Source organism: Hemitrygon akajei, chromosome 6 (assembly GCF_048418815.1).
Source record: "Hemitrygon akajei chromosome 6, sHemAka1.3, whole genome shotgun sequence".
NCBI classification, from domain to species: Eukaryota; Metazoa; Chordata; class Chondrichthyes; order Myliobatiformes; family Dasyatidae; genus Hemitrygon; species Hemitrygon akajei.
In genome coordinates, this window is record NC_133129.1 from 70,392,236 (window position 1) to 70,406,565 (window position 14,330).

The window sequence follows — 14,330 nt, forward strand, 5'->3', positions numbered from 1 at the left end:
TAAATGTCACTAGTAATCTTCAAGATTTTCAAATATTTTGCATTGATGGGTTCTAAATGACTGATACTTGTTTCCGTGGATATAGCTTGTCCTGCACTGCTGGGAGAATGCCTTGCTGACATTTAACTTGTAGAGCTTTTTAACAATCATGCATATTCTGTGAAGTTATCTAATTTTTTTTCTAGAGATTAGATGCTTAACCTACTTGATCTCTCATTTTTGACGAATCTACCATCCCAGGAACCCATCTAATCTTCGCAGCATGGCTATAATCATGAGAAGAGTAAGATTCCATTAATAGAGCACCCTTGGTAATTGACACTGGAATATCAGATTTTCTAGATTATTGGATGTTATTAACCCAATGTATATTTTTTCCCAGATGATACTCATTAGCAAAATATTTTCCAGAAAATCCTGGGTTTAAAATGGGTGTGGGAACTGGGCTCTGGTGATCTTAAAGGGTGCAAGGAAAATAAGCCAGTGAGTTTGAAAGGAATGGGAGGAGACAGCTTTGTTTAAGATGCTGAATGAATTGGATACCAAATTATTTCACTGTAAATCCTTCATTTAAGTGAAGTCATAAAACTGTACAGAAAGTTTGGGGCTAAGCAATAAACAAGTCTAATGTGCTTGTAGCAAAGGAATGGAAGATGCTTAGAATTTGCAGTGGGGGGCAGTGGGACAAATGTGCAGTATATATGATGTAACGTATTTCACTTGAGAAATGTTTTCTCATATGGTTATTCTTTTGAATCCACATTTTAAGTGGTTGTCGGCTGCTGTGGTTTACTCGAGGTATATTTGGAAATTTGAAGTGCTTTATATGATGTGTTTTGCGTGTTGCTCTTCCTGAGATTTAATACTTAAGTGCAGATTCTGATTCAGCATCTATGCCGGCTGATTTATTAACATTTGTCTAGTGAGTGCTTCATTTGCATGTGCCAGGATTGTTTTAGAAGTGAAAATGAATTGTACTAACTGGTTACTGTCTGGTAACACAACTTTTGAAGATTAGCACAGCTGTCAGTTAAATTACAGATAACATTCTGTTCAAGTCTGTTTTTTTTTCCAGAATGTGCTGAGAAAAAGGGATCAAGTTCAAGCAGAGTATGAAGCTAAACTGGAAACTGCTGTTTACAAGAAAGAAGAAAAACAAGCAGTGAGTACTATTTCACTATTAAGTTAAATTGTCAGGACGAAGGGTCTCGGTCCAAAACGTCAACAGTGTTTCTTCCTATAGATGCTGCCTGACCTGCTGTGTTCCACTAGCATTTTGTGTGTGTTGCTTGAATTTCCAGCATCTGCAGACTTCCTCGTGTGTACAGGCTTTTCAACCTACAGATCTCAGTACAGTGAGACAGACAAATGGGGAGCTGGTTGAGGACTCTTCATTTCTCTAGTCTAGGTTTGGATTTGTTCAAGCTGTTCAATGCATCCTTCTCTGCCAATTAGAGGAATCCATTTCAAATGAGCCTAGGTTCATGGCCCCAAAGTGTTTAAGCACAGCAACTTTTCTGGGACTTTGTTCATTGTTCTCATGTAGTAAAAGCAAGAAAAGCTGCTAGTGAGTGGCTGTCCTTGTGATAATGATATGAGACAAGAATTGAACATTCAGCCATTTTGAGATGGTTCTGCCATTCACTAAGATTGTAGCTAATCTGTACTGTATTTACCCAGTATCGAATTGTTTTGAAAGTTTCAATGGCACCAGCCTCCATTTTGAGCACAGTATTTCCCCTGAGCTTCCTGGCATTGCTGTTGCCTGCCCTGGCTGAGTGCTCAAAAGGCAAAGATACTTTGATCAAATTAATGCAGAGCAAAATTCAATTTGATCTGTTATCCTAATGTTTGACTTTGACAACTGTGTATAAAATTAACAATTTTGTAAATGCTAGAAATTGAATTTGTTCTAAGGGCATTGCAATGTTTGTGTTTTAATGTTTGTATATCCTGTTGACAGGTGGGTTCTCTGAATCAGTTGGTAGTGCAGCCTTTCAATGGATGGCCAAATTTGAACTAATGCATCAGATTTTTCTTTATATTTTACTGTCTAGAAAGGAAAACACTGGCTGTTTAGCCAGGTACCTTCATTTCTGCCATTCTTGAGTTTAAAAAAAACTGGACTTGTATTTGGCTCTTTTGAAAAGGCTAAGATTGGAAGATTAAGACTGCTGTCACTGGACAAAATTTTCCTCAATTTTAAAGAAAGGTCTTAGAAGAAACTTCAGCTCTGAACAGTCTTCAGCTCTGCACCTTTTTATTATTCTTGGCAAGCAATGCTCTGCTTTGAATATGCTTATTTCTTCCGTCTTAAACCTTTGAGGATGTTGAAATTTTCCATTTAATAAGTGAGCTTGGATCAAAGTAAAATTTATTATCAAAGTACATGTATGTCACCATATACAACCCTGAGATTCATTTTTTTGTGGGCTTACTCAACAAATCTGTAGAATCGTAACTATAACAGAATCAATGAAAGACTGCACAATTAGGGTGTTCAACCAGAGTGCAGAAGACAACAAACTGCAAATGGAAATGTAAATAAATAGCAATAAGTAACAAGAATATGAAATAAAGTTATTGAAAGTGAGTCCATTGGTTGTGGGAACATTTCAGTGATGGGACAAGTGATGTTGAGTGAAATTATCCCCTTTGTTCAAGAGCCTGATGGTTGAGAGATCTTAACTGTTCTTGAACCTGGTGGTGTAAGTCCTGAGGCTCTTGCTCTGTCTTTCTGATGGCTGCAGTGAGAAGAGAGCGTGGCATGGATGGTGGGGATCCCTGATGATGGATATTGCTTTCCTATGAAGTTTCATGTAGGGAGGTTGGGAGGGCTTTACTTGTGATGATCTGGACCCAAAACCCCAAATCCACTACTTTTCATAGGATTTTCTGTTCAAGGGCATTGGTGTTTCTATACCAGGCTGTGATGCAGCCAATCAATGTACTCTCCAAGACACATCTATAGAAGTTTGTCAGTTTTATTTGCATGTGCCAAGATCGTTTTAGAAGTGAAAATGAATTGTACTAACTGGTTACTGTCTGGTAACAAAAAATTTTGAAGATTGGCACAGTTGTCAGTTAAATTACAGAAAACATTGTATTCAAGTCTATTATTAATAAGGTCCTCTAAGATAGTATCACTTTGGGTCAGCTGACCCTCACTACCTCTGATCCTCTGGTGAGGACTAATTCATGGACCTCTGGTTTCCATCTCCTGAAGTCTATGATCGGCTCCTCGGTTTTATTGACATTGGATGAGAGGTGGATGTTATGGCATCACTCAGCCAGATTTTCAATCTCCCTCTATATGCTGACTTATCACAACCTTTGATTAGGACGACAGTGGTGTCATCAGCAGACTTGAATGTGGCATTGAAGCTGTGCTTAGCCACACAATCATATTGTAAAATGAGTAGAGCAGAGAGCTAAGCACACAGTCTTGTGGTGCATCTTTGCTGATGGAGACCATGGAAGAGATGTTGCCAATCTGAACTGACTAGGGTCTACAAGTAAGGAAATCCAAGATCCAGTTGCACAAGCAGGTATGAGGCCAAGTTCTAGGAGTTTATTAATCAGTTTTGAGGGGATGATGGTTTTGAATGCTGAGCTGTAGTCAATAAAGAGCATCCTGATGTATGTGTCTTTGGCTCTTCACCCAACCCTAGAATACTTGGCAATGAGATGGCATCTACTGTAGATCTGTTTTTCTTGTAGGCAAATTGGAATGGATCCAAGTTGCCTCTTGGGCAGGAGCTGATATGATTCATCACCATCCTCTCAAAACACTTCACTGTGGATGTAAGTGCAACTGGACTATAGTCATTGAGGCAGGTCACCTCAGTCTTGGGCACTGGTATAATTGAAGCCTGCTTGAAGTAGGTGGGTGTCACTCACTGCCAGAGTGCGAGGTTAAGGATCTGTGAACAGACAAACCAGTTGAGCAGCATAGATTTTGTTGTATGTGGCCAGGTAATCCCTCTGGCCCAGGTGCTTTCCAAGGGTACACCCTCCTGAAGGCAGCCTGCACTTCTGCTTCAGAGATTGAAGTCATAGAATCATCAGGAGATGTGGGAGTTCATGATGGTCGTCTGTACTCTGGTCAAAGTGAGCATTGAGTGTATCTGGAAGTGAAGCCTTGCTGTCTCCTATGTTGCTTGAGTTAACTTTAAAAGATGATAGCAGTCAAACCCTGCTACAACTGTTGAGCATCCCTAGTTGATTCAAGTTTGGTAAGGAATTTCCACTTTGTTGTTGAGATGCTTTCCAGAAACCATTGTAGCTCTGTCTTAAGCCTTCAAACAAGCCTGGTTTAAGTCTCTATGATTTGAAATGCATTAGGATGGATTGTTTCTTGTTTGGAGACTGCATCATGGATTGTCATGAGTGCATGATTATAGTCAGCTGTTGATGGTATGTACATTGTGGTCAGGATTACTGAGAACTTCCTAGGTAAACAAAACAGACGGCTTTTGACAGATGTTCAAGGTTGGGGGAACACGAGTTTGACAAAACCGCCACATTGGAGCGCCAGCGAGTTTATCATAACACACACACCTTCTCCTTTTGCCTTTTCTGAATCCGTGGTTCGGTCCATTCTGTAGACCGAGAATACGTCTGGTTTGTTCGCTGTGTCTGGTGAAACTAAAGAAAATTGCATTCCAATAAAGCATGCAATTGAGCAGTTTCTCAGTTGCTTCTGATACAGCAATCTTGACCTCGGGTCCTCAATTTTGTTCTCTATCGACAGTACATTTGCCAGCAAGATACTGGGTGGAGAGGGTGTCTTCCCTCTATTTCAGCCTGGCTTGGAGTCGTCCTCTTCTGCTTTGCTTTCAGCAACCTTAAGGTTGCCGTACCTGACTGGTCTGTTGGGTATTTCAGTTTGTGAGATCTGACGACCATTGGAGTTGATTTAAAAGTCCACTTCTTAGTGGGAAGTTACGTGCTGCTGACTGCAGTGAAAGTCATTCTAAAGTGGTATATTTAAAAGAAATTTTGGAATTTCCTGCTGTCCACAAAACATAACTGATGATTGCCAGTGCCATTTATTTCCATATTGTGTCCTAATTCACTTTACTTTTCTATTAAAGATTAATGTGTACACTTGGGCCTTTTTTAATACATCCTTTAGGGTGTCAAGTACTTTATTGATAGCAAACTACATTTGAAGTATAGATATAGTAGGGTGGGAAGCATAACCATGTTGCCAATAGTGAATTCCCTCAGAAGATGATTTTAAGGTAAATGTGCATTACATTGATCTTGGGGGTCTGAGATCTTTGTGACAATGTAACAGTCTCAGTATTGCACTAGTTTTGACCTTCTTGTTAAGTGTTTTGACATATGACAGCCTTATCTGTTCAAGCTGAAGAGTTCCTTTATTTGATTATGCCAGGGCTGAATTGGAAAATTGTGAATGCCATTTGGTAAACATGTATTTCCCAGAGATAAAATTCTAACTGACTAGTTGTCCAGTTAGTGTAATGCTATTACAGTGCCAGCGACCCAGGTTCAATTTTGTAGGTGTCTGTAAGGAGTTTGTATGTTCTCATGATTGTTGGGTTTCTTCTGAGTGCTCCAGTTTCTTTCAACATTGTAAGGATACAATGTTTGGGTTAGTAAGTTAGCATGTTGGTGTTGGCACCAAAGCATGGTGACGTTATGGGCATTCCCCAGTACATTGACTCAAATGATGCATTTCACTGTGCTTCGCTTCGATGTATATGTAACAAATAATGCTGATCCACTTTCATTCAAGCAGATTGTTTTCTTGGGTACTGTCAACTTGAATGAAGGGTTTGAATTTGAAGGACTCCGTCCTCTGCGTATGGATGTATAAGACATAGTCTCTTTATGTCCGCCTTTAATCTTGCCCTTTTCCGACGTAAACTTTGAAATTTCAACTTTACTCAGTCGGATCTGTAGAGTAACAGTTATAGTTATGGCTACTCTCAGAAGCACCAGAAGAACTCTGGACCCGGGCAATGGGAAGCCCAAAAAAGCTGGTGAATTCTCAGAGGAATTCCCCTGGGTGAAGAGACTGGAGTCTCAAATCAGTAGTATCGGTATGGAAATAACTCAGTTAAAAGAGAAATTTGAAGGAGAAGTTAACTGTCTGAGCCTTGATCTAAAAGAAGTTAGTCGAAATGCTGCTGACCTTTCTTCTCGTTGGAAAAAGCCCAACAACGGATCGTCGATTTTGAAGCTCAATCAAGTTGGACTAATATCCAAATTGTTGGATTAAAAGAGAAATCAGAATCAGCCGACACACTGGATTATTTCGCAAAAATGTTTCAGTCTTTATTTCCGGAGGTTTGTTTACAGCCTTCAGATACCAAAATGGCTCATAGAATTGGCACTTTAAAATTCTTGGATCAAGGTAAAAACAGACACATTGTTGTGTTTTTTCTCCATATTATTAAGACCATATTATTAGGCTTGCGAGAGGAAAAAAAAGGCTATTTCAGTATCAAGGTTCAGAGATTGGCTTTTTTGAAGATTTTCCATGCAAAATTGTTAAGCATGGTGGATTCACATCGATTATGAAATTAGCATATCAAAAAAAGCTTTTTCCACTGCTCCAGTATCCAGCTAAATTGAGGCTTTTTGTCAAAAAGTCTGGCACTCATATTTTTGATGACGAAGCATTGCGTTTTATTAACTCTTTACCTGATGGATCTGATGATGAATCTGAAGACTGCAGCTTTAATGATTTATAATGGCTTGATTGTCTTGCGGTGTAAAGAGTGATGAGATTGGAAGATTTGATGGTTACAGAAAGTCTTTACCTTAAAATGCATTTTTATCTCTGAAAAAGACCGGTTTGGATGGCTTTAACCTCAGAAGACATAGCGGGAGAACTGTTAATAGACTGTAGATAAGTTTGAACCATTTAGAATTTTTCCTCTGCAGTATTTAAATGAATGAATTGGGTTTTTTTGTTTCATATGCTTTTGTAAAGATCTTTTAAATAATTATTTGGATTTCCTTATGTTTTAAAGATAGATTGGACAATTTAAAGATGGCGATTGATTTTCTTTTGTGCAAATATTTCAAGAATTGTTTTGGATGTGTTTTTCTTCCCTTTTCTATTATTATGAAGGTTACTTTCAAATTGAAGGTCGTTTTGTTTTACAAGAAAAACACTTAACTTCCAAGTTAATTATATTGAGATATATGTCGACTGTAATGAGTTTTATGTTCGGTAGAGGGAGACAGATTACTTTTTTTCACTTTTTTACTTAGGTAGGCGGAGTTTGTATTTGCATCTATGCTTTTCTTGGGGCTTGCGTCGAATGATATCGACTCGTTTCTGGGCTTTGTAGTTTGGGTGTTTTTTTTGTTTTTTTTTAAAACCCCATTATGGAATCCCGGAGCATACGTGAATGAATTTTATTGTTGTTCATCTCTGCCATTTTTGACTACCTTATCCTGACATGTGTCTAACTACACTTCTTAGATACAAAGTTCCAAGATGATATCTAAACAGTTAAATATTTTAACTTGGAATGTTCGTGGTTGGAATCATCCTATTTAGCGTAAGAAAGCATTTAAAGTTATTAACCGATTCCAGCCTGATATAATCTTTGCTCAAGAGATGCATATCAGGTTATGTGATTAAAAATCGATTTTTAAAAATTTTTTGAAGGGTCCTCAGTTTCATGCAAACTCCCAGAGTAAAACTAGAGGTGTCTCTATTTTTATTGATTCCAATATTCCTTTTAATCAGGAGGATATTATAGCCGATATTAATGGTAGATTTTTGATTGTTAAAGGAATAATTTGTAATAGGAAAATGGTTTTGGTTAATATTTATGGACCAAATGTTGATGATCCCTCTGTTTTTAAAGCTGTCTTTGCTCTATTACTTGATTTAATGAATATATTTTATTAATGGGTGGTGATTTTAATACTTGTTTAAATCCTTTAATAGATAAGTAATCATCCAAATATCAACTCCCTAATTGTTCTGCATCACTTCTTTATTCTTTCTTAATTGATTATGGTTTAATTGAGGTCTGGAGGCATATGCACCCTAGTGATAGAGAATACTCTTTTTTTCTCGCATGTTCATAATAAATGTTCGAGAATAGACTATTTTATAGTCGTCCCTCAACTTTTATTTAATGTTCAGAAATGTGAGTATTATGCGATTGCTATCTCTGATCATGCTCCTTTAAACTTAATATTTGAACTTAAAGATGTTGTTTCTACCAGACCATTTTGGAATGTTCCAGAACATTTATTACAAAGTTCAGAATTTGTTGAGTTTATTGAAGCTCAGATAAGAGATTTTTCTCTTTAATATAGGAAATGTTTCGAAGTTAGTAATTTGGGATACATTAAAAGCTTATTTACGTGGTCAAATTATTTCGTATATAGCTAAACTGAAGAAACAAGAATGGAATTAGATAAAATTTCTAAACAAATTAAAGAATTAGATAACATCAGTGCAATCTCTCCAAATGTTGTTTCATTTAAAAGAAGAGTAGAATTACAATCGCAGTATAATTTATTACTAACATATCCTATTGAAGGATATTTGCTTAAATTGAAAAGTCAATTTTATATTTTTGGGGATAAAAATGGTAAGCTCTTAGCTTCCCAGTTAAGAGCAGCTAGAGCTAAAAGACAAATTTTAAAGATTCCTAAAAATAATGGAGATATAGCAAGTAACCATGAGGACATTAATAATTTTCAAGATTTTTACTCTGATCTTTATAGATCTCAATTTCCTGCAGATTCCTTCAAAATGAAGGCTTTTTTTTTACATAAGATTAAATTTCCACAAATTTCTGTTGAAGATCAACAGATGCTTGATGCTCTAATTACCGAGCATGAAATTCAGAAAGCTATTTTATCAATGCAATCAGGTGAAGCTCCTGGACTTGATGGTATTCAATGGGATTTTATAAAAAATTTGAAAGATTACTTTCTCTGTAACTTTTGGAAATATTTCATGAATCCTTTGAGAAGGGTAATGAAGCAATATTATGAAGCATCTATTTCCTTAATTCTTAAAGATAAAGATCCTGTTGAATGGTCAACATATAGACCTATTTTGCTATTAAATGTGGATGCAAAAATTCTCTCTAAAATAATGGCTAATCACTTGGAAAATATTTTAACTAAAATCATCTATGTGGATCAAACGGGCTTTATTAAAGGCCGTTACTCTTTCTCTAATGTTCGGAGATTGATGAACATTATATATTCATCATTATCTAAGCAACCTCAATGTGTTGGCTCTATTGATGCAGAAAAGGCTTTTGATAGAGTTGAGTGGCCATATTTGTTTAAAGTATTAGAAAAATTTGGTTTTGGTAATTTCAATAGGTGGATTCAAATGATTTATAAGAATCCTATTGCCACGGTCATTACTAATAACTGCACGTCTTTTTTCTCACTTTCTTTTTGTACTAGATAGGGATTCCATTAAGCCCTTTATTATTTAATCTTGTATTGGAACCTTTAGCTATAACATTACGTGAAGCTAAAAATATTCATGGTATCTCTAAGAGATATCATGAGATTTCTCTTTATGTAGATGATCTTTTGGTTTTTATTTCGAATCTTGAGGAATCAATTCCTAATCTTTTGGAAACACTTAAACATTTTGGTAAATTTTCAGGAGATAAACTTAACTTGAATAAAAGTGAATTGTTTCCATTAAATGTCCCTGTTAGTATATATAATGATATTCCTTTTAAAACTGTTAATACTTTTAGATATTTATGTGTTATAATTACTAAAAATATGCAGATCTTTATAAAGCTAACATAGTTCCTTTAATGGACTCTATGGAACAACTATTTTCTAGATGGAATCCACTTATTCTTTCTTTAATAGGTTGTATCCATGCTGTGAAAATGATGATTTTACCTAGATTTTTATATATTTTCCAAAATATACCTATCTTTTTAACTAAAATTTTTTTTTGATCAAATTGACTCTCTTATTTCTTCCTTTATTTGGAACAATAAGAGACCAAGAATTAACAAGTATCATTTACAAAAATCTAAAAAAGATGGACTTGCACTTCCTAATTTAAGACTATTATTGGGCTGTAAATATCAAACAATTATGTTTTTGGTTATACTGGCTCGATAAGAACCAAAAACCATTATGGGTTGATTTGGAATTAAAAGCTGTTAAATAATTTCATTTAACTTCAATATTAGGAGCTTCATTACCTTTCCAACTCTCTAAAATTCCAAATTTAAATCTTTACCTGGTTATTAAACAATCCTTACGGATTTGGGTTCAGTTTCGTAATTTTTTAAATTTTAAACAATTTAAGTTGTCTAGTTTTTTAATATCAAAACTTTTCATTTAAACCTTCAATAACTGACCCCATTTTTCTCCTATGGAGAAATAAAGGGATCCGTTCTTCTACAGATTTATTTTGTGATGGTCGATTGATGTCTTTTGAAGAGTTAATTAATAAATTTCTCTTGTTCATACACATTTTTTGCAATATTTTCAGGTTGGACATTTTTTACAACAATATTTAAGTTTCCATATTTACAAGAATCTGATTTGTTGGATACCATTTTGAAGTTAAATCCTTTAGTGAGAGGTTCCATTAGCAGAATTTATGATGTATTTTTGTCACAAAAAGAGAACCTACCACTAAAGATTAAACAAGATTAGGAGAGAGAACTTAATATGTCCTTTGTTAATGAAGATCGGCTTTGAGTTTTGAAAACGTAAGTTCTTCTTCTATATGTGCCAACCACTGTTTAATCCAATTTATAATTGTTCACCATTATTATTTAACAAAGGAGAGAATATCTAAAATATTTCCTAGTACAGACAACTACTGTGATAGATGTAAAACTGAAGTAGCTACTTTGTCACATATGTTCTGGTCAAGTTCTTCATTAAAATTGTTTTGGAAATCTTTATTTTCTACAATTTCTAAAGCTCTGAATATTAATTTACAACCTAATAGATTGACTGCTCTATTTGGAATAGTTCCGCATCATATTCAGGGTATTTCATCTTCAGATCAACATGTAATTGCATTTGTTACACTACTGGCAAGAAGGGCTATTTTATTAAAATGGAAAGATATCTCTTCCCCTACATTAATTGAATGGTTCTCTCAAGTAACGTTATGTCTCAGTTTGGAAAAAATTAGAAGTAGAACTTTCGATCCTCAATTCGATTTTGAGAGAAGATGGGTTCTTTTCCCAAATATCATTTAATTTGAATTATTCTGTATGGTTTCCTTCCAATTTTATTTTTTTTTATAAATACGAATTGGTAGTTGATGACTTTTTAAAATATATTTAGATGATGGTCAAATGTATTGCTCCTAATACATTTGACCATCCTAATGATTGATTCCTGATGTTTTTTTCCCCTTCTTTTGTAGTTAGTGGGGTTTTTCCCCTAGTTAGATGTTTTTTTTTCCTTTTTCCTATATATATATATATATATATATATATATATATATATATATAAATATATATATATATATAAATATATATATATATATATATATATATATATATATATATATATATATATATATATATATATATATATCAATAAAGCTGAAGAAAAAAAGCTGATCGTAATATATATATATTCCCATTTTTATATATTACGATCAGCTTTTTTTCTTCAGCTTTATTGATTGTATACATATTAATCTGTTGAAGTTTTGTATCATTTTATAGCTGTAGAAGGTTATGTACCAATAAAAAGATTTCAAAAATGAAAATGAAATGAATTTGAAGACCTGAGCTATTGTCTATATTGATCTCCAAGGAATGATTATTTTGGTCAGTCATCCAGATTTTCTATTAAATAAGGCAGGGATATGCTTTCTGATGAAAATACTTGTGTTTGGAGGTAAATCAATCAAGAAATTTCTTTTTTTTTAGCCTTGTAGGAAAATAGCTATAGGTGTCTACAAACCCCATTTCCAGAAAAGTTGGGATATTTTCCAAAATGCAATAAAAACAAAAATCTGTGATACGTTAATTCACGTGAGCCTTTATTTAACTGACGAAAGTGCAAAGAAAATATTTTCAATAGTTTTACTGACCAACTTAATTGTATTTTGTAAATATACACAAATTTAGAATTTGATGGCTGCAACGCACTCAACAAAAGTTGGGACAGAGGCATGTTTACCATTGTGTTACATCACCTTTCCTTTTAATAACACTTTTTAATCGTTTTGGAACTGAGGATACTAATTGTAGTAGATTTGCAATTGGAAATTTTGTCCATTCTTGCTTGATATAAGACTTCAGCTGCTCAACAGTCTGTGGTCTCCGTTGTCTGATTCTCCTCTTCATGATGCGCCATACATTTTCAATAGGAGATAGATCTGGACTGGCAGCAGAATATTCAAGTAACACCAGTTTGGAAGACTCCACATTAAGCAGGCTTATTGGTAGCAGGTATATTTACAAAATACAGTTAAGTTGGTCAGTAAAACTATTGAAATCTTTTCTTTGTACTTTTGTCAGTTAAATAAAGGTTCATGTGAATCTGGAAATGGGGTTTGTAGTTCAAAATTAATGTTTTAATGTTCCTAATCTAGTTTTAACACGAGTCAGAAGACTCTTGCTACTTGCTACTGGATATGTATTGTGTTTGGGATAAATTTGGTCATGCTCTTTAAAGATTGATGCATCTTGGAATAAATGGCAGCAAGAGTTTGGATCTGGGAAGTGGGTGTCTAAATTAAGGAAAGTTTACAAAGCAATATATTGGCAAGTTCTCTTGTGTAGCATAGAATTACTTAATTTCTTTCCAAACTGAAGCACATGTCTTCAGTTGGTATTACTAGTCAATCAGCATAGTTGAATATTCTTTAAAGTCATAATCTAAACAAAGGTGTAAATTAAAAAGTTTTCGAGAAATTTCCCTGTTTTGAAAAGTGTATTTCTAAATCAATTCAAATGGAAAGCGATAATAAATGACTGGTACTGGGTCTGGAGCTGGTATCACCTACCTTCTTTCCAAACTAAGCAAATACAAAACAAATACGCAATGTTTGAATAAACCTTGATTAGGAAGAAAGGAATTTTTGATTATTTGTAAGCTCAGCTAATCCTGTTAAACCAGTAATTTAGTCCGTTTTTAAAAAAGAATCACTGAATTAAGTTTTTTTAAATTGCCAGTCTGGAAGAATCATTCAAATGTCCATACATAAAGCCCTTTTCGTAATTCCATCTGTTGAAATTTTATCAGCAGTTTTATTTGGGCTTGGAATTCCTTGGCTAAAATACTCAAGGTGGGATAGTCGTGTTTGCATGTTTTTACAGTGATGGCATTGGATTCATTTTTATCTATGCCACAGTTGTGACTTACTCCATATTACAAAATGTGCTGGTTGGTAGTTTAATTGGCCACTGTAAATTGCACATTGTCGGTGAGGTGGAAGGAGTGAGAAGAGGTAGTTTAGAATCATGAAAGGATTTGATTCACAAGAGAGAATAGTGTTACGAATGTGCAGCAACTCTGAGGGGCCGAAGGGTACAGAGTCGCCCCCTCCTTTTTGAGAATCGCAAGATCGCTATTAATTCGGGTCTGGGACCCAGGAAATGAGAGAGAATCCACAAGGTTTTGGAATGTGTCTTGGCCTCAGCGAAACAAAGCCACTGATAACGGCCATTGTCTCTTGGAGACGGAATTGTGTATTGAGTACTGTACTATTCATTGAAGCCCTCGGGACGACCAGAGTGGGCTGGTTGAGGGATTGCATCATTCCAACCTGATTGACATCTGAGACCCCGTGCGTAAGGATAAAAGAGGGTCTGGGGAACAACCCCTTTAGACGCACCAGGAGAAACGCTAGAAATCCCATGATAGCGTTTAATAGCGACAGCCGGTGGGGGGCTTGTGTGCGTCCTTCCCTTGCCTGGGATTGGCGGCCTCACCACGGAAGAACGGCTTTAGCTAAAGGAGAGGCCACAAGTGAACGGCCACACCAATGGGACTCCCGACGGATCGAAATCATAAAAGGAAAAGCCGGCAAGTTTTTCTCCCAAAAATCTCTCTCTCCAACAAAAGGCTGCAGCCTGCATGAACTTGACTGACTTTTATATTTCCATCGGACAATACATTATCCCCTAGACAACGATAGAGCTTATTTCTTATTGATTATTATTATACCCGCACTTTTAGATTTAGTATTGACGACGTATATTATCCGTATGTTTGCATTGATATTATTTTTGTGTAGTTTTACTAATAAATACTGTTAAAAATAGTACCATCAGACTGCAACGGACCTCTCTATCTTTGCTGGTAAGTGACCCAGTTACGGGGTTCGTAACAATAGATTACAGGGAAAATGG

The 14,330-nt window shown here is 35.4% G+C and overlaps 1 protein-coding gene across 2 annotated transcripts in view; it reads left to right on the forward strand.

Annotated features, from left to right (window-relative positions):
* Nucleotides 1–14,330, forward strand: part of snx30 (sorting nexin family member 30) — a 129,273-nt gene that overhangs the window by 101,042 nt on the left and 13,901 nt on the right. For both annotated transcript variants that reach the window (XM_073048613.1, XM_073048612.1), the window contains exon 7: nt 1,076–1,162. In XM_073048613.1, the coding sequence (XP_072904714.1) occupies nt 1,076–1,162 (87 nt within the window). The remainder of the gene's footprint in view (nt 1–1,075; nt 1,163–14,330) is intronic.